General features: G+C 41.6%; 1 protein-coding gene across 1 annotated transcript; it reads left to right on the plus strand.

Annotated features, from left to right (window-relative positions):
• The first annotated feature begins 7,413 nt into the window (after positions 1-7,413).
• On the plus strand, positions 7,414-22,715 carry p4hb (prolyl 4-hydroxylase, beta polypeptide). The gene is made up of 11 exons (XM_040033416.1): positions 7,414-7,709; positions 10,192-10,398; positions 14,081-14,214; positions 14,390-14,527; positions 17,069-17,173; positions 17,277-17,402; positions 18,023-18,223; positions 18,493-18,613; positions 19,733-19,914; positions 21,189-21,302; positions 22,243-22,715. The coding sequence occupies exons 1-11, from the start codon at positions 7,571-7,573 to the stop codon at positions 22,312-22,314; spliced, it is 1,539 nt and encodes a 512-aa protein (XP_039889350.1). The 5' UTR covers positions 7,414-7,570; the 3' UTR covers positions 22,315-22,715.
• The last annotated feature ends 874 nt before the right edge of the window (positions 22,716-23,589 follow it).

The raw sequence follows: 23,589 nt of genomic DNA on the forward strand, positions 1-23,589 counted from the left end.
GTTGTTAGCAGTATTGCCACAATACCAGAAAGTAATGGACTGGTTCTTATATTGCACTGTTCTACTCTACTTAAGCTCTCAAAGTGCTTCCCACAACTTGCTTCATTCACCCACTCATTCCTAGAGGCCCTTTTTTCTATGCCAAAGTGTTTTCTCTCTAACCTTCCTACCTTAATGAATGCATCATCAAATTAAGGTTCATCTTGCCCAAGGACACTTTGGCATTGAGATTGGAGCCGACGAGCAAATCACAGAGCTCCCTATTAGTAGAAGGTTGCTCTACCTACCTGCTGAGCTACAGCCACACTAGTGACATTAGTAATATCAGTGATATACCAAACAAATCAAACTCCCCCGAATCAGCCATCTGAATCAGACCAACTGCAGCTGAGTGTTGGCATCCTCTGCTGTGCTCTGGCCCAGTAATGGTTCACATGGTTTTGGATCTGTGGGTCCAGGCAGTTAGTTGTGTTTAAAACCAACTGACTCTCACATGACTTGAGTTTGTTTAACCATCTGCTGTAACGCTGGAGTACTTCAGCACATTCTGGGGTGTCTTTCATACCTTTTTTTTAATGGCCAAGTAAACACACACACACTCAAACACACACATATTTGCTCTGCCACACAGTACCCCATAACCTTCATCTTATTACATGAATATTTGCTCCACTGTGTGCTTGTATCTAATGTTGAAGTGACCGTTGAATGTTTTAACCTTCGAAGACTTCTATCTTTTCTTTGCCAACCTTATAGTTACATGAAACCCACACTATTTATAAATATGCATGCAGACATGCGATTTTATTTGAATCTTCCATGAATTGCTGTGATTATCATATAAAGCAGACTATTCAGGGCCGTCTGGCCTGATCACATAAAAGTTAAACATATGATAAAGAAAAGTAAATTAAGTTTAGAGCGCTAACAGTCAGTGAGGGCAGTATTTGCCTTTAAAAAACTGACCTTGATAAAATAAACTGATTGCCCCTCCATGAAAGCTAGCTGCACACGAGGTGGAAACTAACAGTTATAGTCATGTGAGAGACATAATAAAGAAATCATGTACACCTGAGCAGGTCCTAAAAGTCAGGAAACATAGCATTTTACACCACGTCATCATTTATTTAGCAAAAGCTGAGCCAAAAAATAGAAGCAGTGTGTGAACATTTATGTCCTTACTGCTTCCATAGGAATCAAGAGGGAAAGCAGCAGCTGATAATCAAATACACTTGATTAAGTTATCAAAGCAGACGTTCTTGGTAGATTGGCGTCTGGACCTTTCTGCCAAAGAGGAATACCAGGAATCACCAGAATCAAGGTGCTGCAATGACCCGGTTAAAGTGCAGACATCACACTGACTGAAATGCTGTGCGTGAATGAATACCCACAAACTTCAATGAACTGAAACAAGAGTGGGACCAAATTCCTCCACGCTGATTATTTCAAATGGTGTTACAAGCTAAAGTATTGTACTTATATGTGAAACTTAGGAACTGATGGAGTGTTTTTTTTTTCCACATGACTGTAGATGTAAGAGTAACAGAAATATCAACAAACACTAACTCTCCAGAGTTGGAATGTAACCTTTATTTGTCAACTGATATTTTTATTAACAGAACCTCTGTATGGTTTCATTACATCGTGTAGTAAAGCTGTGAGGAAGTTCATCCTAACTTGGCATAAAGATGTTTTGGTGTCTCTGATGTGACAGATTTCAGGATGTGGCCAAACCAAGTGTGAACGTGACAAACTGTCACGCTGCTTCAGCCCGCCAGCTCGAGCTCAGGACACGTGTGGACTGAAGTTGAAGTTGAAAGCCGTTATCATCATTATACACAAATAAAAAAAATACACAATACCGGAGTGACACATACAGACAGTTTGAGCACCGACAATTTAAACACGGACATGAGTTCATGCTAAAGTCCAAGGAGCAGCGTAATGAGCAGTAGGGGTAGTAGTAGGCTACAGTGTGCCACAGAACCAGTTTCTCAAAACACTTACTGATGACAGGGGTTAGTGCAATTGAGTGGAAGTCATTGAGACTGGTTATGGGTGACTTTTTGGGGGATGGGGATGATTATGGCAGATTTCAAGCACGATGGGATAACGGCTTGTTCCAGAGACAGGTTGAAGACCTGTGCTGGCTGCGAGGCACATTCCTTGAGCACCTTCCCAGGTACTCCACCTGCAGCCTTCCTGGGGTTCACTGCACAGAGGTGTGCTCTGTGCAGTGACATCACATCCTGTGTCTCAAGAATAAGTGGGGAGTTATTAGAGGCTGGTGTGTGTTGGGGTGGTCACTGGGGTGGTGTGGCTGACTGCTGTGTTTGAGACTCAAAGCGGGCAAAAAAGCTGTTCAGCTGTTCAGTGATTGTATTTAGAATGAACAGGAAAGCCTCTTTTTCCTTATAGGAAACAAAATTTAAAGGTGAGAGGTTAGACACTGAAAAGCTTTGTGTATTCAGTATTTGTTTAACCAGTATCACTGCTTTAGCACACACTGAATCTTTTATCCTCCTGAAATATTGACCGGACAGTCCACTGTTTCCTGCAGTCACTTCCTCGTATACAAATACTGTGGGTTAACATAATCCATAAATTGTGGGTGTCACTTTATAATTGCGTGATAATTGAGATGCATGGATGAATGAAGAGGGTTATGGATGAATATGCTCAAACATTACTGCTCTAGTCAGAAAGGCTTGTTGCCAGGAAACTGAATCGAGTTTATTTATATAGCACCAAATCACAACAACAGTAACCTCAAAGTGCTTTATACTGTACAGGATTCTGGAGAAAACCTCAGGTATCAAATGAACCCCTATGAGTAACCATTTTGCGACAGAGGGAATGAAAAATTCACTTTTAATAGGAAGAAACTTCCAGCAGAGCCAGGCTCAGCGAGGGGCAGCCATCTGCAGTGACCAGTAAGGTGTAGAGAAATGTATCAACATCTGAGGAATCGAAAGAGGTGAGTGAAGAAGTGCTCAGTGCATCATGGGAAGTTCTGCAGAAACTAAGAGACAGTTCAGGGTCACCTGATTCAACACTAACATCAGCTTTAATAAAAAGGAAAGTTTAAAGCCTGATCCTAAAAGTAAAGAGTGCGTCTGTTTCCTGAATCCTGACTGGGAGCTGGTTCCCGAGTAGAGGGGCCTGATCCCTGAAGGCTCTGCCTCCCATTCTACTTTTAGAAACTAGAAAAACATGAGCGGTCACTAACAGAAGGGAACTAATCCCACGTTCATCGGTTATCAGATAGAGAGCTCTGAGGAAACTAAGAGGCGTTAACAGCGATTACGTAAGCATGTCAGAAAATAAAACTGCGAAAGTGACTTTTCTGAAAGCTCTGATAGAGCTGAATATTATGGCATAAAGAGGCTCCTCACATCAGCCAGTCTGGATAATGTTCTGACTTTTGCCTTGGTCATCATGAGTCATCTTATTATGTGTAGTCCTGTAAGTTGTTTCTAATGCAATTTTTATTTGACATGACTCTTTAACAGTAAAAAATGAAGCTATCAAGGTTTATTATAAGTCTTTTAGAATCTAATATTTTTGGATCTAGGTCCATATATAGACTATAGTCTGTCAGCTTATATCAGCTTGTGTTGTTTTGACTGTTTCCACACTGGAGGTGCAGTATCAGGTCATATCTGTTATCAAAAGTCAACCTGCCACCCTGTTTCGAAGGTTCCAGAGTGTGGCATGATTATTGCTCCTGCTTATATTACTGTGACTAAATGAGTGCAGAGTTGTTGTGCTGCTTCTACTTCTTTTTTTAGAAACGGTTTAGGACCAGTGGCATGTGTCAGTATCACTGAATCACCGTTAGAACCATTACATCTACTGTCAAACATACACTTCTGTTTAGTTAGAATTAAATTTATTTTTGCAGCAGTTTTAAAACTCTCACTCGAACGCAGCGATGGGGACAAGATTACTTATTTTAATCTCAAACTTCTGCCAAAGTTGATTATTAGGAACTTACTGCTGAGGCCCTGTCACAGAACAAATGTGGGAGTGTTCTTAATGTGAACATTTGAAAAATTCAGGGTGTTTATGGGGTTAAACACCAGTCTCTTTGTGTTTTTGAGTCCCCAGACATTAAATACTTCTGGATCACGTCTTTTTTCGACAACACTGATACTTCCTAATGAAATCCTTTACCGGTGGAAGCTATGAAGTTGTGAGTGGTTTACCAATTTACTCTTCTCTATCAGAGACCAGTCTGAGCTATGAAAGACCCTATAATTTAGATATAATGTTCCACATTGTTACATTTTATGTGCTTACTCACCACCAGATGTTCATTTATTCTGCATTTGAATGGGTTATGTATTTCAGTTTGGCCTCAAATAAGTACCAGCTTTGTATAAAATAAATGTGTGCCTGTAGCTACTGTGATAGATGATGTGACAGTTATGTCATTGCTTTAGCAATCTGGGAGTCTAACCAAGCGAGTGGTGACCTATAATAAGAAAACTACACATGCTGCCTGTTTGATTGTGTGCACATATTTATCTCTCCTAATCTTTAACTGTTTGCGTTATGGTTTTAGCAGAATTGGCTGCACCCTCTTTTTAAAATATTTTCTTAACCTCCACCAGTCGAACCTGCCCCGCTGTGTTTCCAAACATAAGCACTGACTACACCTGCTGAACTGCTTTTCTCGTTCCTCACTGATGATTTCATATATTATACTGCACAGACACCTGCAACATACAGTATATCCAAAAAACCCTGTGGTGCCATGAACAGATCTGTTTATATAAAATTTTCGAAGTGACCTGCAGATGAAGTTCGCTCTCTGCGATAAAAACATGCCACAGTGTCCTGCGTATATTCTTGAACTTTTTAACTTTCTCTTTGTCCTCAGCAGCATTTGTTCTTTGTGCCTCAAGCTGCAGTAACACAGTTTTTCAGTGGCTTTCTCAAGTAAAGGTCTAAATTCTGCCAGTTAACCAAGCATCGTCTCTTTGTTTAAAAAAGCACCAAGTTGAAATGATAGTTTAAAAATAATCCTATTAATGCCAATATTTAAAATATGGTTATTAATTACTGATACTAGCAAATTCAACACTGTTTCCAAAAAAGTTGGGACACTTTAAGTTTAAGCTTTGTGACATGGTGTGTTATCCTGCTGGAAGCAATCATCAGAAGATGAATACACTGTGGTGATGCAGCGATGGACATGGTGAGCAACAATACTCAGGGACAATGTTGAGTTTAAATGATACTCAGCCTTAACTATTGATACAAGGCAGAATGGATCCCTCCTTTTATGTTGTTTACATCAAACTCTGGCCCTACCATCCAAATCACGAGTCAGCAGATCAAGCAAAGTCTTTTCAGTCTGGCAATTTTGTTGAGCCCATGTGAATTTTAGCCTCAGTTTCTTGTTCTTAGCTAACATGAGTGGCAGCTGGTGTGGTCTACTGCTGCTGTAGCCCATCAAGGTTTGGTTGTAACCAGCGGTTATTGGTTTTAACTGTTGAAGTAACCGTCAGCTTGAAGCAGTCTGGCCATTATATTCTTTTACGAATCCCCAAAATGTCTGCTTGGAGTGCATAAAGATGAATGTCTGGAGCAGATGTTTCCTCCTAGTGAACTCATCTGTGCTGCTAAGACAAAAATCATGTAACTCCAATGTTGACTACCAACAGGGAGCACTTACAAAAACTTCAGGAAAAGGTTTGTAATGTCAATTTCACCAGTTTATTGTGGCAATTTCGTATAGATTCCCTGTTAACTTTTCTAACTGGCCATGATGTTCAGGCCCTCAGCCAGAACTGCACTGAAAACACACTTTATTCTGCGGTGGAAATCGTAGCAGTGTTTCAGGAATACTCATTTAAAATTACAAAATTAATACTTAAAAAAAAGTGAACACAAATTTCTACAATCTTTAGGCTTTTATTTTTATGTCATTTTCTTTTTTTTTTCTATTTTTTACCTACTTCCCCTTTTCAATGGTGCATGCTTTACCCTCTGAGCCAGTTTTGTTTTGTCACAATAATTATATTAATATTTTATTCTACAGTAGGTTGTTTTTAATGCTCATGTCAGCTCATCTATATATATAGTATATATATAGATGAGCTGACATATATATATATAGTAACAAGCTGGATAGTTTATCCAGCTTGTTACTAGCACACAGTTTAACAACCAGTATCTGTGACTGCGGGTGCATTAGTACACGTGGCACTAAATCTGCTGAACAATACATACAGGTTTTGCAACCACATATAATGGCATTCATCTAGATGACACCTTTTCAGGAAGACAATGCAAAACTTCATTCTGCACATATTCAATAAAAGAGAGTGTCTGGGTTCTAAACTGCATGCTTGCAACTATAGAGCAATAAATATGAATTAAGATGCACTGAAAAATGTGAAAACATTTGGCTTCGAATCTCCAGGAACTGATGTCCATCCGTTCCTGAACGCAGTGATGCAACACAGTGGCAAACATGCCTCATAACATATTTAAAATGTTTTGTTGGAATTTTTTTTTTAAAATAGCATGATTTTTGAAAAAAAGAACACTTCTCACTTTAAACATTGTCTTTCATCTGGTTTGACTCAACTAAAGGGCTTTTGATAATTTACAGATAATCACATTGCACTTTTCTTGACATTTTACAGTGTGTCCTGACTTCTTAGTAAAGAAGGTTGTAAAACATACACTAAAATTTTCTCAAATGACTGCTTTTCACAAGTAATGTTCTCATGTATGCCTGTATCTCACCATCGCAGCAGTTTTGGTTTTATTTGGTTTAAAATATGTGTATTGCAAAGATTTCTGTAGCACCATCCCACTAGATTTCCCTTTCACCAACTATTGACACAGCGTTCTGGGAATTATCCAGAGTACAGAAAGTTCCGTTTATTTGTTCAGTTCTGTTGTCAAACCAGGCTGCATGGAGGTGTTAATGTAAAAATCAGTGTGGCAGATAAGCGTTAGTCATTCAGACTTTGCTCTGTCCTCTTTGCAAATACCCAGTTTCCAACCCCCAGCTGGTTGCATCAGTTTACACTCATATTCACCCCACAGCCAAGAGCCGAAAAAAAGAAAAGGGATTCAGTGAATTCCGATGTTTCACTATACTGTATTTCACATATTGTACTCGTGGTTCGTGCGCTGTAATGTGCTCTAATAAAGTAAATCTATAAAATATGATTACATAGTTGAGTTTGTTTCCCTGTTTAAAAAGTGTGGGCAGTTAAAAGCTTCCCATCCAGTTTTCCTGCTCTCGGCGGACTGATGTGTGCAGGGAGCGCCTCTCTTTCACTTCCAGGTGCAGCCCGCTGCGATCCAGTCACAATTCAACACGAACTGCTTTCTGCCTCATAAAGGCGCATGCGCACTACGCCTGACCCTCCGGTTTCTGCGTGCACTGCCACGTTAGTAGCGGTAGACACAAAATACCAGCTACTCTCCCAACCTTAAACGAGGGGAAACGGACCTGAAACTAACACCTGTTCCTCCACCACAGCCGTAGCCGAGCTCGTCTGAACCTTTCGTCTATTTTAGGGAAGAAAACTCGACGGCGACGATGTTGAAGTTTCTGATTTTCTGCACACTGGCTGTGGCCATCAACGCTGAGATAGCCGAGGAAGAAGATGTCCTGGTGCTGAAGAAGAGTAACTTCGACGAGGCTCTCCAGGCTCACCCCAACATCCTGGTTGAGTTCTGTAAGTGGTTCTGACTGCTTTTAAAAGGTCTCCAGCTCAAGCTAAGCCTCCCGCTGCGGTCTCAGCTCGTGCAGAGCTAAGCTAGCCGAGTTAAGCCTGACATAATGTTAGCATTAAACTTTGACACTTGAGATAAGTTGCTGCTGGTTAGCTAACTCACCGACGTTGGGTTTGGTTTTGCGTTCATGCGTGATTATAATTCACCGAGCTACAGAGCTGCTGTAGTTATTCCTTTAATGAAACAGAGAGCCTTGATCATCGGGCTGTTTTCTCGCTGTGATGGTAAAAGTAGTCAAGCTAACACCGAAGTGTAACGGGACTCTGCCGCGGAGGCAAAACTTGGCTGTGACCCTCAGATTTATTTTCTGCAAACCTCAACCAGTTTGTAACATCTGTGCGAATATAGTATTTCCTTAAATTAGCTTTATCTCTGGTGAATTGTATAGAAATTGTGCAGTGCCGTACTTAAGATACATCTGTTGCTTTAAGAGCATTATTAAGGCCACAAAGGGGTTTTTTGCACGCCTCAAATTGGGCCTTTGGGGGTGTCTGAGGAAGTTGCTGTGCACAAAGCAAAAGGCAGTGAGTCTTCTCTGAAGTTAGAGAAGTCTGTGTTAGTTCTGAGTATTTAGCGTATCGTATAATCGGGGAAATATAGCGAGTTTTTTAATAAGGTGTTTTTTTATTATTACAAAATTTCCCCCTAATTTGAGTCGCCAAATTGTGAAATGCAGGGAAGCTGGGATGGTGGAGAGCAGATAAATGGGTCAAGATAGGTTTCGATCGGCTGTTGCGGTTTCATGCGGTAGCTTTCGTTTTTCTTGCACCTCCTGATAATTCATTTCCCGATTGAATTGGCTTATTAAACTGGTTAGTTTGGGCTTTGCAGGCCCGTCCCGCTTCACTTTTGTCTGATTGTTGACCTCTTTCACAAAGTGTGTGACAGCTGATTGGACTAGTCTGCTCTCGGGATGGGAGGGATGAAGGGCTTTGTTTGCCCACGTCCTCCTCAGCTGGGCGGGATCTCTGCGTGCATGGAGCTAGGTTGACGTGTACTTCACAAAAGTTCAACTGTATGTGTTTGTAATGACCCGAGTGGTACAAGGAAGTTTAGTTCTTTGTCAATACGTTTTAAAAAAATGAGGTCATTAGTTGACGTGGCCTTTCTGATAAGCAGGTTTATCGGTTCCAAGTGTATAAGTACACTTCGCGACTGAACGTGAAACAAGACGAGAGAGGCACACACAAGGTTTTGTTCTTCAGCAAAATTGTCTCTATAATCTAAGATTATCTGATCTTAGTCTTCAAGTTATTATTATTATTATTATTATTATTATTATTATTATTTTAATCCTGGAAACATTTAAATGTGCAACTTTAATATTGGAAAAGGTTTTTCTCTTGCAATACCCCCCCCCTCCACACACACACACACACACACCTCCCAGTTTCATAATTTTTTTTTTATTTTGGTAAATTAGTGATATTTCAATGGTGCCTTCTAATTGGGCATTCAAAGTATTTTTTACTATGAGCCACACTAAGTCAGGCACTCTCACACCGTCTTAACTCTGATTTCTGTATCTTGTCTAAGGATGTTTAATATACAGACTGAAGGAGTCAGGGATTGAACCACCAACCTACCCTCCTCATCTACATACAGATATATTATGGATCCTTAAGGGAATCATTAAAAGTACAAGCATCCTTTAAGAAAGCTGCTAATTTCACTTTAAGTTGCTTTAAAACATTCAGATATTTTCACTATAGAAAAACAGGACACTATATTGGCCATGTTTTTTTTTTTTTTTGTTTGTTTAAATTATGATAAACAGAATTGATTGTTTAGGAAAACCTCTTATTATCCCTTTGTGCCAAGCGAAGAGAGACTCAAATACTTTAATCCCACTCACACACCATCCTTGAGCAAAAATCAAATTGTACAAATTTGTGAAGCTGGATCCAAGAGATGAAATGGGGATGGAAATTCTGAACCACTTTGGAGTGTCCTATCAATCAGGATCGAATGCCTCCAGGCACTCGAGCACTTTCATCAGTGCTGCTGTCGTTTTCTGACAGCAACAATTTTGCAAAAAGGCATCAGGCTCATTGCAGTTGAGCTTTTGAAAATCCAAGTCCTATTTCAATAGACTTTCTACAGTCTCTACATAGTTTTCATCACAGAAGCACTGAGGCAAAAAATAAAACTAAGCTCCACAGAAAAGATCTGGCGTCAGTGAAATATTCTCTAAAGAACTGAACCTATAATCAGAACTGACAAATTAAATCAATCATCCCCAAGGACAGAAGGTGATGCGGAAATGGCCGATGGATAGTTTGGATGAATGTAGCTTTTTAATTTGCTGATTAATACAAATTCTCATGTGGTCTTTTGTTCTTTGTCACATTTTTGTTTTCCACCATTATGATCTGATATCATTCTCAGTAGCAATACAAACCTTTCTCTGTGTGGTTTCCTCAGATGCCCCATGGTGCGGTCACTGCAAGGCCCTGGCTCCAGAGTATGCCAAGGCTGCTGGCATGCTGAAGGCAGAGAGTTCAGACATCCGCCTGGCTAAAGTGGACGCCACAGAGGAAACCGAACTCGCCCAAGAGTACGGCGTCCGGGGATACCCCACCATCAAGTTCTTCAAGGGTGGAGACAAGGAATCTCCCAAAGAGTACTCAGGTGAGTGGGGATGGATGCGTTTCATTCATAAGTTTTAGTTTAAAAATTGGGGTGGACCATAGTTGTTCCTGGCTGCTGATTTCAAAGTAATTAAAATAGGAGTGAGGGGAGGGGGTGGAAGCATTTAAACGGTTAACACTGAGTTATTCACATACACACGCTGTCAAGCTACCGTTTCAGCTGGTCGTGGCACTCTTGACCTTTGTAACTTGGCATTTTGTGCCGCTGCTGCTGGATTAAAGACAGAGGTGATTGTGTCCATTTTTAAATTATATCTGTACTAAAGTTCAGAGATTCAGACTATACAAAGGGACATATTACCTTGGGGGTGACACGTGTCATTAAGGAGCATACTGCAGCGGCTACTCGCACTATAACAGCGAGCATAAATGATTATTAAAACGAGAAAGCATCTCGTTTCCTTCAACAGTGAGTCTGTACTCGATGACCGTCATGAATCTGCTTTGGTTATCAGTGTCTGTACTGCCTCTGTTCTAGCAGGATGACAAACATAAAGGAACAGAAGCTCCAGCATTGGGACTTTTTCAGAGGTCAAAGCCAATTAAGTTATAAGTGACTGTTTCTGGGGGTTTACAGGTATTCTTGTTTGTGGCCCCCATGCTAAATGTAGCCTATCCTTGTTTTCAGACGTGATAACATCAGAAGAACATTATTTCTAAAAGTCAAACCAAAACATAGACACAAGGAAGGCTCAGATCTTTTGTACAGGAGTAGAAATGTTGCATAAACAAGCTAATAAAAGCCAAAATTTGTTAAATAATTAGGAAGTTTCATTGCCGTGAACAGGTGTCGCATACACACACGAGCAGGATTCCTGCCAAATCAAAATACGCAAACGGCCTAATATAAAACAGAACGGTGGATTAAAACATTTCTGGAGTAGGATCACCAGAGCCCTCGTAGAAAGAAGTCTACATCCATGCTGTTTATAAAACAAGAATAATTTAAATGTAGTGAGTGCATTAACGTTTAGTCATCTAGTCAACTACTTGCATAGGTCCCCGTCAGCTCGGGGAAGGATGGACTTATGGAAAGATGACAAACTTCCACGTCAGCTTCCTGATCGAGTCTTATCAGTTACACAATTTCCTTCCTGATTCATCCATCACATGATCATTTTTCATATTTAAGCAGAAACATCAGCTTTGATTAACAGTAGCTGATTCATAAAGGATGGCAAGCTGCAGGAATCACAGGCCTTATTATCTGTACCAGCGGACTCTTAAAGTAAATTTTAATCATCCTGTGGTTAAACCAGATGGTCGTATCATAGTTTCATGTGGAGAGATTTATTATTTCAATTGTTTTTAGTTTTTCTGAAGTGTCAACAACCAGGAAAAAAACATAAATATATAATTTAACACTTTAATTAAATGTGAAGAAGATAAATTGGTATACACAAAACTGTATGAAGATTTGGTTCATTCCACAGACCCGTTTTACGTGCAGTATAATAGAAACAGCACAACACAAACTGATATCCTAAATGTTCATACTTTAGTTTAATTTCTGTCTCATGATGAAATTTATATGAACTACACACTTTGGGGAATAACTGATGAGAAATCTGAAGTTTATCCTTTGTTACACATCTACAGTACTTGTCTTTGTAGTATTGGGAGGAGACACCAATCCCCTGGGGGTTGCTTCAGGAAGGGCACCGGTGTAAAAATCTGTCAAACGTGCAGAGTTACCCGCTGTGACGATCTCCTGTGAATAAGGGAGCACCTGAAAGTAGCTTGCAGTGGTTTTAGAAACTGTTGACTTTCACTTTATTTATTTTTTAGCTTTAGCAAGAATCACATCTACACATCTACTTTTATAGTATTTATTTAGCATCATTCATCATGTTTCTCAGCTGGTGCTAAAATACTGAGCTGATGGTGCATTGCTGCTTTGACTTTTCTCCTTCAATGCTCTTTGATGAATTGGTCTTGCCTCTGAAATGATGCAATCTTAAGTAAGTTCTGTCTCAGCGTAGTGACTGACTATTATGTCATAAAAATGATGTTATTACAGGGTTAGGGGTTTAGATTAAATTGCTGAAGCCGGGCCCGAGTGACTCCTAAGTAATATGATCTGCACAGCAGCCTAAACATGAGCCAGCCAATCGGCTGCATTAGACGGGCAGTGGGCGGGCCTTGCTCCGCACGTTCCCCTCACGCTGCCTCTGGGACGTGGTCGAGGTATGTGCATTTCTTCACGTCTCCTCTGCTGGCCTGACTCAGTTTTCAGCTGGAGGAGAAGAGAGCAGGTTGGGAAGTGAAACGACTACTCTGCCTTAAAAAAAAAAAAAAAAAAGCCGCCTCCCGTCTCCCACGCACTGCCTGAAACCTCAGTGCTGCATAAAGACTACGTGCTGAATCGCCTCATCGTTTTCATAGTGAAACTGCTGTTGCATCACAGGTCCAGCCTCTTTTAAGTCCAGTTTAAGTAAAACCCACAGAAAGTAAACATGTTTTAACGGCCTCACAAATGTGGCGTACAGTTTTATATTTTTCAATCATTGTGTGGTGATTAAACTGCTGAGGTACTTGAATATGAAAGGGGAAACGACTGAGCCTGAGTTGAAGTTGTAAAGAGCAGTTAGGTTTCAGAAATTGCAGAAGTGCAAAAATTTTAACTGGCAAAGGCGCTTAAATGTTCACACACATAAAGTGAGTCGGTTGCCTCCGTGTGTTACGTGTGACCACAGGAAGTGCTGTGCAAATTCACTTCAATCTCACGCCCCCCAAAAAATTTCAAGGTCTGCCTGATCCATTGGTGCTTTTTAAATAGTTTTGTACTTAAAACTAATTGGTGCACTGAACTTTTAGGCATAGTGTTACTAAAGTTTTTGGGGATACAAAGAGGTGATTGTGAGAATAAACTCTTTAAAAATGTGATTGTCCCTGTTCAGCATGCAGATCGCACCTTTCTTAAAACTCCTGATGACGTGAGTGGTTTGCTGTAACGAAAACAAATTCAGGCCAAAAAGGACAAATTAAATAAAATATGCACGTGTTTTTATACACAGACTGTAGGGTATGTCCTCAGTACAAAAACATGCATGCATGCAATGTAAAGAATGAAGTTGGTATTTTGTTTGCCGGTATATTATTTTTATTTATAATCATGCTTGGTTGAGATGGTAGAGTGCCACGTAATCAGCTGATGCTAGTGTTCATTGTTGACAAGCTGCCTTCATAAAAACGTACAGGTGCGCTGCACAGACACAGATCCCAGGTAATTTGTGTCATGTAAGATTTATGAAAATGTAAATTTCTGAAACTTTACTGACGGGCCTTTTTTGTGTATTGTGAAGCTGGACGTTTATGGGAATTAATGGAGCCTTTAATGGCCAGTCGAGGAACTGGTGGTATTTAGCACTGGTGTTGGCTTCATTTTGTTTAAGACTGTTGCTGGTTAAAGTTAGACTGTTTGGGTAACGGTTTGGCTCTTACAAAACTGCTTTCAACAATATTCTAACAGCTCATCTAAATGTAATGAAATTTAGCAGTGCTCTGACTCATAGCTCGGGTTCAACTAGGTGGGCAAAGAAGAGGCAGGCATATAGATGTTTTTCAAATTAATATTCATGTACCCATTTTCCCCCCCCCTCAAGATCAGCTATTTCTATTGAAATCCAAACTAAAGAGCCTGAATTACTGTTTTGTTTCAGCTGGCAGGCAGGCAGATGACATCGTCAACTGGCTGAAGAAGCGCACAGGGCCTGCCGTCGCCACCCTGAATGAGGTCACCGACGCAGAGTCTCTGATCGCTGATAATGAGGTGGCAGTCATCGGATTCTTCAAGGTGCGATTCGGATCTCTATAACTGAAATGTGTTTACGGTATCATCTCTAAAAGCAGAAGATTAGTCCTAATTCCTGCCTTTCCTTTAAAAATATACATATATTGTCGTGTTGCAATCAAAGCAGAGGTTGAAGCCACTGCAAGTTTCAGTCAGAGGATTGCTGTTTGTCTTTTAGGATGCAGAGTCTGCTGGTGCCCAGGCCTATGAAAAAGCAGCTCAGGCCATAGATGACATTCCCTTCGCCAAGACCTCCAGCGATGCCGTTTTCTCCAAGTTTGAAGTGTCCAAGGACAGCGTTGTCCTCTTCAAGAAGGTGACTCTCAAATATTCTCTTGCGTCTGTTTGTACACAAACATGTGGACAAACTGTGTTCACAGGACATCAGGAAGACATAGTTCTCTTACTGACTTCATCTAAAGCTGTTACTCAGTCTGAGGTGTAATCGGAATACATTGTAAATATGTTGTTTGTGCCTGTGAAACACACTTCCATGTGTGAGTATTTACAGTGGAGCTGCAGAAGACGCCACAGCTGTGTCTCTGATCCACACCTCTGTAATTTGATGCTGTTGAACCCACAGTATCCGCTCTCCGGTGCTAAACTTGGCTCGTTTGAGCTACTTGAACGTATAAGACGTGCACTTTGCTCGCCCTCACTGGCGTGCATGTTGTTAGGTTACTGTCTGTCCTCCAAGCAGCTCCCGTTGGCTAAAGGCAGAGGATGAATGCATGTAATTTGAATGCCTTCCTATAAGCCTGTATAGGTAATAAAACTCATTATAATTTACACAAGAGGTCATTAACTACAGCCATCTCATGTGCAGTTGGTCAGAGATCAGTTTGTTATCTGCAGTACAGTCAGCCTGTTGATTCATCAGATTGAGTCAAAGTCCAGAGGATCTTTCAGAAGTGGTGCGTTGGCAACCATGTAACACGAGGAACCTACGGAAATGAAAACCGCTGAAAATTTACAATATCAATTACAATGCAAATATCAGTTACGAAAAGTCTGTGGATGTTTTATTGGCAGAGTGTGTTCACATGATGTCAATGTTAACCTCAAAATACGTCGGTTACATAAGAAATTCAAAAGAGCTCAAATTTAAAGAACATGTAAAAACAATGGCAGATTACTTGATTTAAAAAATGGGTTTGAAAACATTTTCACTAAAATAAAAACAAACTAGAGTTTAGAAAAAACTGAAACAGTAATATGTACCTAAAGCTAAAATACTGTAGTTCATATCATTTTAGTTTTAGTGGTTGTCAGTTTGGTAAAATGTGCCAGCACCTCCTGCTTGGTCACTTTGTTGAACGTGTTTATTCAGATGTTTGGTGTCTACATGAGTTTTTCCCCTGAGCAATGATCAACCGTGAAACTCAAGAAACCGAAACATTTTCACACAGCAAAATCTGAACAATGAGCAAATCCTGGAAACTCGACTCAAATTTAAAAGCTGCTGTGATGCCTTGCGGTTGCTGCCATGTTAGTTTTTTTGGAGCCAAAGGCGGCTGAAATGACAAACAGCTGACACTAGGAAGCTCTGTTAGATAGCTGCATCTGTAAATTGTGATGGTACAACACACGTGCACAGATGCCTGCTAACAAGTGCCGAATGTAACAGAGAAGAAGTAAAGCATAAACTTAAACTGCTGCAGCACAGCAAACAATGTTAACACAAACAAGGTGCCGAGATCCGGTTTGATGACAGAATAATCGAGTTGAGGTCGAGCAGGCAGCTTAACCACACCGGTTAATCGTAGTGATCGCACCCAAAACTTTAAACCGCATCAAGGGTGATTATTTTTAAGAAGTGTACCACTCTGTGTTTTTTTTTTTTGTTTTTTTTTGTTTTTTTTAATGGCATAAAGGGGGGGGGGATTTGGCTGGTGTCGAACATTTTGCCCTGCGAGTGCTGCCAGTTTGTCAGTATTTAGAGCCACCTCTAAAAAAAAATATGAACACTCGGAGAAAAGTGTTACTAATTGACTAGAACGCTTCAGTTTTAATGTTGTTGGAAACATTATCTGAAGCTTCAGGTTTCTAAACCAATGGCATGTTGAGTTTTTCATAGCTTTATGCTGTCAGCAGAGACAGGAAAGCTTTAAGCTTTATCTCTTGATAGATGGAAAGTAATCTTGCAAACACAATAACTGTATTTTCAAACCTAACCTTAAACTGTGACACTGCACGTGTGTGTCCACGCACTGCAGGACAGCTACTGGCCTATTTCTGACATCGGTGTGTATTTAATAAATTAATAACAGACAGCTCTGTCCTTGTGTTTGATAGTTGGGCAGGTGATCTGTAATTAAAAAAAACTATTTCGTGCAGTCCTTGTTGCTGCAGCATGAAGCAACTTCGCAGCATAAGTGTTCGGCCCTTAGGGTGTTGGGTGATCTGGCACATGTACAAGTGCTTAGTCCTCCTCGTGCCATTTTCTGGCCTCTGAAACCTGTTGGTAACTTCATACTGGCACAAACATCGCTGACATGTGTGCAGCTCTTAAGCAAACGCTCCCAAAGCAGGGGCTCAGTTTTAATAAACAGCTGGGAGTCTTTCACTTGTTTATTTGACCGAGGATTTTGGAGCTTAAGTTTCAGTGCCATTCAGGCTGGCAGTATGCAACAGGCCAAATTTCCTCTCTGCTATTGTGCCAGTAAGAGCTGCCTGGCACAGCTGCACCACTGCTATTCTTAACAACCGATAAAAGTCTCTTCGGTCTGCTGGGGGTTACCGGGCGACTTTAAAGTGCTCCGTCTGGGAAATCTATGTCCGGTGTTCACAGGCAGACTAGATGTGACACCAGGTGGGTAATATTTGCAACTATAATGTTTCTATGTTTCCTTTGCAGTTTGATGAGGGACGCAATACCTTCGATGGTGAGCTGACCAAAGAAGCGCTTCTGTCCTTTGTCAAGGCCAACCAGCTGCCCCTGGTCATTGAGTTCACCGAGCAGGTAATCGATGGGGCTGCTCACAGCGTTTAGATCCCTTTTTCTCACACCATAATGCTGTGCGCACTCCAGATGTTTTCCTCACGTGTCAAACTGTTTTCTCCAGACTGCCCCTAAAATCTTCGGCGGAGACATCAAGTCCCACATCCTCATGTTCCTGCCCAAAGCTGCCTCAGACTTCCAGGACAAAATGGACCAGTTTAAGAAGGCCGCAGAGGGATTCAAGGGTCAGGTACGGCAAAGCTGTCACTGTAAAGTGCAAAATTGTACCATCAAGAGAGCAGTGTGGTTTTTCTTTTGGGATTGAGATGCGGGGTTTTCCAGAAAGTCTGCAGTTATTGCCCATAAAGGACATTATAGGTGTTTACAAATGTCAATAGGTGGCTGGCTATATTAGCCAACCTAGAGGTTAGAGGTTATCTCTAATCACGTGGACAAGCAATTTTGAGAGTTGGTACACATCACTCAATCGGAAGAGTGGGTATTCTCCATCATGCTAGAAAATGAGGTGCAGCACTCAGTGTCCAGCAGAAGGGAGCCAGCCATCAGTGACCTGCAATGAAGGAACGTGTTATTTGGGTGTTTTTTTTTAATATGGAGACCTCAAGGAAAACGCTTTATTGAAAATGTATTTTTAGCCAAGCAGACACATGTGTTGTTGGTAAAGATGGTGAAAAACGTTTCTTTTTGAAGGTGTTTTTTGTTTTTTCTCCAGTAAACATCCAAAGTTGGCAAACATTTAATCACACTTCTTAAACTTTGCTCTTTGTACCTGTATACACCCTGACGCACGCATCAGGAGGGCTATTTTGAGTAAAATCATTCACTGACTCCGCCCTCTCTTCTGTCCAGATCCTGTTCATCTTCATCGACAGTGACATTGACGACAACCAGCGAATCCTGGAGTTCTTCGGCCTGAAGAAAGAAGAGTGCCCTGCCATCCGCCTCATCACTCTGGAGGACGAGATGACCAAGTACAAGCCAGAGAGCGACGCCATCACTGCAGAAAGCATCACGGAGTTCTGCAAACTGTTCACTGAGGGCAAACTCAAGGTGAGGGACACCGCTATACATAGACTTTATTCTGGCCACAAGAAATGTTAATTTTGGACTTTATAGTCTCCATAAATCACATAGTGAAGGCGATTGCACGACCACATCCAGAGTGCAAACATCTTTTTGGAATCTTACAAGCAATTACAGCCTTAATCCGCTTAATGCCATAAAGTATCTGTGTGATCCTTGCCTGTAGGAATGTGCTTTAAATACTCTCTCCAAACCACAGTTCGCTTTTTAAAGAAGTGATTGTCTGTTTCTCACAGCCCCACCTCATGAGCCAGGACATCCCTAAAGACTGGGACAAAAACCCTGTCAAGGTTTTGGTCGGCAAAAACTTTGAGGAGGTCGCCTTCAATCCCTTGAAGAACGTCTTTGTGGAATTCTGTAAGAGCTTTCCCTTCTTTCTGCATTTCAACCTTTTTATTTTATGGTGCAGCGTGTTTATCTCCCATATCCTTAAATCAGAAGTGGGGCAAGCAGGTCGGGGGGGGTTCACCTGTTGGGGCGATGGGGTATTTTTGCAGTCACTCTCTTGGGTGCGAGATTTGGCAAAGCCCCTTGTCTGAAACTCAAATCGTCTTGCTTTGCCCAAGCTAAGCCAGATACCTGCTCATTCTCAAGGCTCACTCATGCACGCTCTCTGCAAATTAAGTTGCTACCAGACACTTGATGCTGAAAAGCTCTGGTTAAATTTAGCTGTAGGATTGTTTGTTAGTGATCCTTGTCCAGATTTGCACTATTTTTGGAGCATTTTTTCCATATCTGGTTTATGTTGAGGTATGAACATCAGGAAAGGCCCCATATTCCCTGACAGGTGATGCGTTTTCTAGCCAGCCAAAGGATAGAGCCAGGTCATGAAGCCGAGGCTGCACATGGCATGCACACTCTGTGGTTACTTGTTTCTAGCTTTATACTGTAAAGCGTTTCAAACTGAATTTTACTCACTGAGATAAAAAGAAAAACATTCCATGCATATTGAGTAAAAAGTTTCTTTCTGCAGTATAGAATTACATTTTGAGGTTTCAAATAAATGCTAAACAAATAAGTGCAAACATGTCTGCTAGTGTCTGAGCAGTTTACACCTTTTAACAAAATTAAACCTCCCTTGACTCTTTGGTGAAAGGCCTTAAAATCAGTCCACAGGCTGGTAGAGGTAACCTCAGGGCCTTTTCTGCTCCCAGTGAACAACACTAGCTAAAGTTAGCTTAGATATTGAATCCACTATTGACGGGCTTCCAGCACATAGCTGCAGACACGCAAACCCAACTCAAACACAACCTGCGGTGGCTTCAGAAAGGATTTTGTCAGCTGCTACTTTATATCCACCGTAGCTGGTAAGCATCAGTGTGCTGATGCTGTTTACTCCATCCTGGGGTGTCATTTTTAACCCATTTTGTAAAAGTTACATTGTTTTCCCCGAGCTGATGGCTGTTACTGTTTTTATCAAAAATTATTCACCATTAAAATTCTGGTTTTCTTTTAATAATCTTTGTGGTGATTTAGATGCACCATGGTGTGGACACTGCAAACAGCTGGCTCCAATCTGGGAGAAGCTGGGAGAGAAGTACAAGGACAGCGCCGACACTATTGTAGCCAAAATGGACTCCACAGCCAATGAGATTGAGGCTGTCAAAGTCCACAGTTTCCCCACTTTGAAGTTCTTCCCTGCAGGAGAAGAGCACAAGGTGAGTGCTGACGGCTTTAACAGACTGTATGTAAAAGATGGAGATGGCTGACGTGGACGTTCTGAGTTTAGAGAAGGAAATGAAACCTGGCCTTCCTTGATCTGTGACCTCAGTAAAACTGGTCAGGACAGCTACTGGCCTATTTGTCGGTCAATAGTTTCAGAGTACAGAACAATGTTGAATTTGGATTTGTTCACATTTGGGTTATTTAAAAAAAAAAAAAAAAAAAAAGGCCAGGAGGCGGGATTACTGCATCTCCACATCTTCATGTCTCGTCTGTCCAGTAGATCCAAACACCACTTTTTAATAGGTCACTGTAAAAGTTATTTTGTTTTTCACAGAAAATGAGCCAAAGCTGATGAATCCAAGTTAAAAACAAATAACTACTAATACTGATACTTTTTAATAAACATTAGAAAATGATTCCCACGGGCCCGAACGCCACACCAGTTTTAATAACGGTTGGCATGTTACGACTGAAACTCCCTTGTCTGATCACTGAGCCGGAGAGAAGCCATTTCCACCCTCACACTAATCTTATTTATGTCTTTGCTGAGTTCTTGGAATCTGAAATCATTGCTATTGGGGTCACCTCAGTGCTATTACTGCCTCCTGATTTAGCAGCGTTAACCTTGTGCAGAAACATGAGCCCACTCCTGAAAGTTTCTGCAGCATTTTGTTGGTGTGCGGTTCTGGAGCATTCCTGCTCGATGGCTTCACTCACTTTAAGATGGCCTGCACATGCCTTGCGCTTTATTGGCCAGGCATGCTCGTGCCACTTTCTCTCAGGAATCTTAAACGAATGCTATATACCAGGGTCACCCCATAATAAGTCCGCAGATTAGCCTGTGACACTGATTAGTGGAAGCATGCAGAGGAGTCTGGAGGTGGCTGCAATGACAGACATGATTATGTCTGATTTAAAATGCTAAAATTAAATTTGCTGGTTTTCTAAAAGTTGACCGTCTGTCTTCTTTACTTTTGTCCTGCATATAGAGCAGCTTTGGACATTATAAAATAATAAAGCAAATCTACTCAGTGTTTGCAATTAAATGCTTTGTGTGCATTTCTCAGAAACAAATATGGAAAAGTTTTTAACTTTGAACAGATTTATATCAAATTTATGTTTTCAGTGCACAAGATTTTATTTCCAATTTTATTTGTAGTGTTTTCCAAAAGGAAATAAGTCTTTTGGATGAGGATTAGTATGCACATCAGTCAGAGGAGACTCTTCCTTTCTTGGTTTTCTTTCTGAAATGACGTCTCATCTGCAGGTGATCGACTACAACGGGGAGAGAACACTTGAGGGCTTCACCAAGTTCCTGGAGAGTGGCGGCAAAGAAGGCGGTGCCCCCGCAGGAGATGATGACGATGACCTGGAACCTGAGGTGAGATCCTCTGAACCGAGGTGCTCTGAAGTGCACAGACGGCACTCTTGCAGTCACCGTTGAACCTCATCGATTAGATGCTCGCCGGTATCGCATTTGAGCTTTCACGGATGTAGATGTCCAAATAATCTGATGTCTGGGTGCAGGTTTGAGGCAAAGCTGTTTTCTTGCCCAGATGTAAGCAGCTGATCAAAATGTATGTTTAAATTTTCTGGATAAAAGCCAGAATTACAACATCTATGGATTCAAATACTTGAAGAAAATAAAGACTTTGGTGAAGTTTCTGAAACTCGATGTATGCAGAGATACTCTACCGTACTTCCCTGTGTCACTCTGGCGTGCACGTTAGCATGGGAGACTTTCTCCTGACACCTTCCCACTCCACTGTTGCCACCACGCCCCCCCCCCCCCCTTCACACAAGTCTAATTGCAGCCCAGTCCTCTAATGCCTCCTGCAGCTGTTGTCGCTGTTCACTGGGCTTCGCCTGGAGACCTGAGCCTCCAGGAAAAAAGCAGCACGTGCAGCGTAGCAGTCACCATTAGCATCTTCACATATCCCACACCTCTCCTCACCACACCTGTCCTCAGAATAGACAGAAGAAATGCCCTGTAAAGCAGAGATGTCATCAAAATGGCGAGCTGTGTGTCTGATGGTGTTGACTCAAGGTCTTGTTTAGTGATGAAGGGATTCAGGGTGACATCGGGGGTTATTTTCGGTAGTTTGTCGCAGCCGCAGCAGGATTTGTTGAGTTGTCTCAATAAGCAAAGTCTTACTTTAACTCTGACTGTATCAGTAGATATCAGCATTTTTCAATTAAAGCGTTCCTTTAATGTCATTGAGTGGTTTATGTTGACAGTTTATATTTAACCTATAAACCCTCTGTGGTACAGAGTAAATTGGACTTTGTTGAATCTCTAACCCTTGTTCTCTGCTCTGCAGGACTTGGAAGACGTGGAGGACGACTCCGATAGTGAGGACGGCACTGACGACGACGGACACGATGAGTTGTAAACGTCGGCAGAAACGGAGAGAGAGGAGAGTCCCGCCCTAACCCTCCCAAACAGTCACCATCACCACCTTCACTTCTTTGTGGACCTTCCCTGTCCTGTGAACATTCATTATTCCCCTTTAACTGCCTCTCAGTCAGTCAGTAAGCTGGCCTGATAACAGCCTGCCAGCTAGTCAGTCCACCACTGGTATGGCAGGGCTTTTTTTTTTTTTCTTCTTTCTTTTTTTAACCTCCCCCCCCTTGCCTGTCACATCTGCAACCTCTGGCTCAGACTGGTCTTGTCCCACCTGGCGGGACCCTGTGGAACAGTGCACCATTTCCTGTGGGAGACCTCAATGCCTTGTCTGCAAAGCTCCACATCAGCTGTCTGCCTTGTATATTTTGAACCAAATGTAAGAAAGAAAAAAAAAAAAAATGGCATTGAGATCCAAGTTTTCAAAATGTTTGTTTTTCCACACGCCCCCCTCCTTTTAAAGAGTCGTTGCTGTTCATTTGTTCAGTGTGGGTATCAGCAAATCGAGCGTTGTAACCTATGTTTGTATGTAAGGGGGGGCGGGCTGCTGCCAGTGTTCTTCTCCCTCTGATAGGACCACAGGTTTGTGTGACGGTTTTGTAAGGACTGATCTCTCAGGGGAAAAGGGGCCATCCTGTAGATGTTTTCACTAAAATAACCCCCATGGTGTAGCACAAAGAGCCCCCCATCTGTAGCCGAGACCAATTATTTTCTTTCTTTCAGTGGGGGGGGGGGTCTGTCATTTCTTCATTCCCAAATCTTTCGGTTCTGTCTCCTCGTTTCAGCGCGGCTACTGACTCTATTCTGAAAGGAACAAAGTTAACTTTTTGGGGAAATCGTATTTTATTTAATTGCTCTCACTTTGAGTTTTTTTTTTTTTTTTATTATTATTTAGGACTTGTCATCTTTTCTTTTTTTTAAATAATGTACCATTGTGCCCAGCTGTTGCCAGTTTGGCCCGGTTGGGGCAGAGTTGGCCCGTGTGGACGCTCTCAGACCTGGTGGGTGGGAGTATGGGGGATTCTGATGGGTTGCACTGCATTCATGCCTAATCAGAGATTCATGTGTTTACTACAGCAAACAGAGATTGGTTAAGTTTACTGGTCGGGTCGGTCTGAGAGACGTGTCTGATATCTGAAGCGGGGAGGGAACAGTTGGAACAGCCCCACCCCCTCACCCATACTGTACCTCCTGCATCCCTTTTGGCTCTACGCAGCCCCCTTACTTTGCCTCAGTGTGTTTGTGTGTGTGTGTGTGTGTGTGC

The sequence above is a fragment of the Simochromis diagramma genome, unplaced genomic scaffold (assembly GCF_900408965.1).
Source record: "Simochromis diagramma unplaced genomic scaffold, fSimDia1.1 OVJJ01000571.1, whole genome shotgun sequence".
Taxonomy (NCBI): domain Eukaryota; kingdom Metazoa; phylum Chordata; class Actinopteri; order Cichliformes; family Cichlidae; genus Simochromis; species Simochromis diagramma.

Coding starts and splice junctions, on each gene's coding strand:
- p4hb (XM_040033416.1), top strand. CDS start 7,571: ATGTTGAAGTTTCTGATTTTCTGCACACTGGCTGTGGCCATCAACGCT. Junction 10,399..14,080: donor ATCTCCCAAAGAGTACTCAG/GTGAGTGGGGAT, acceptor GTTTTGTTTCAG/CTGGCAGGCAGGCAGATGAC. Junction 17,403..18,022: donor CAGAGGGATTCAAGGGTCAG/GTACGGCAAAGC, acceptor TCTTCTGTCCAG/ATCCTGTTCATCTTCATCGA.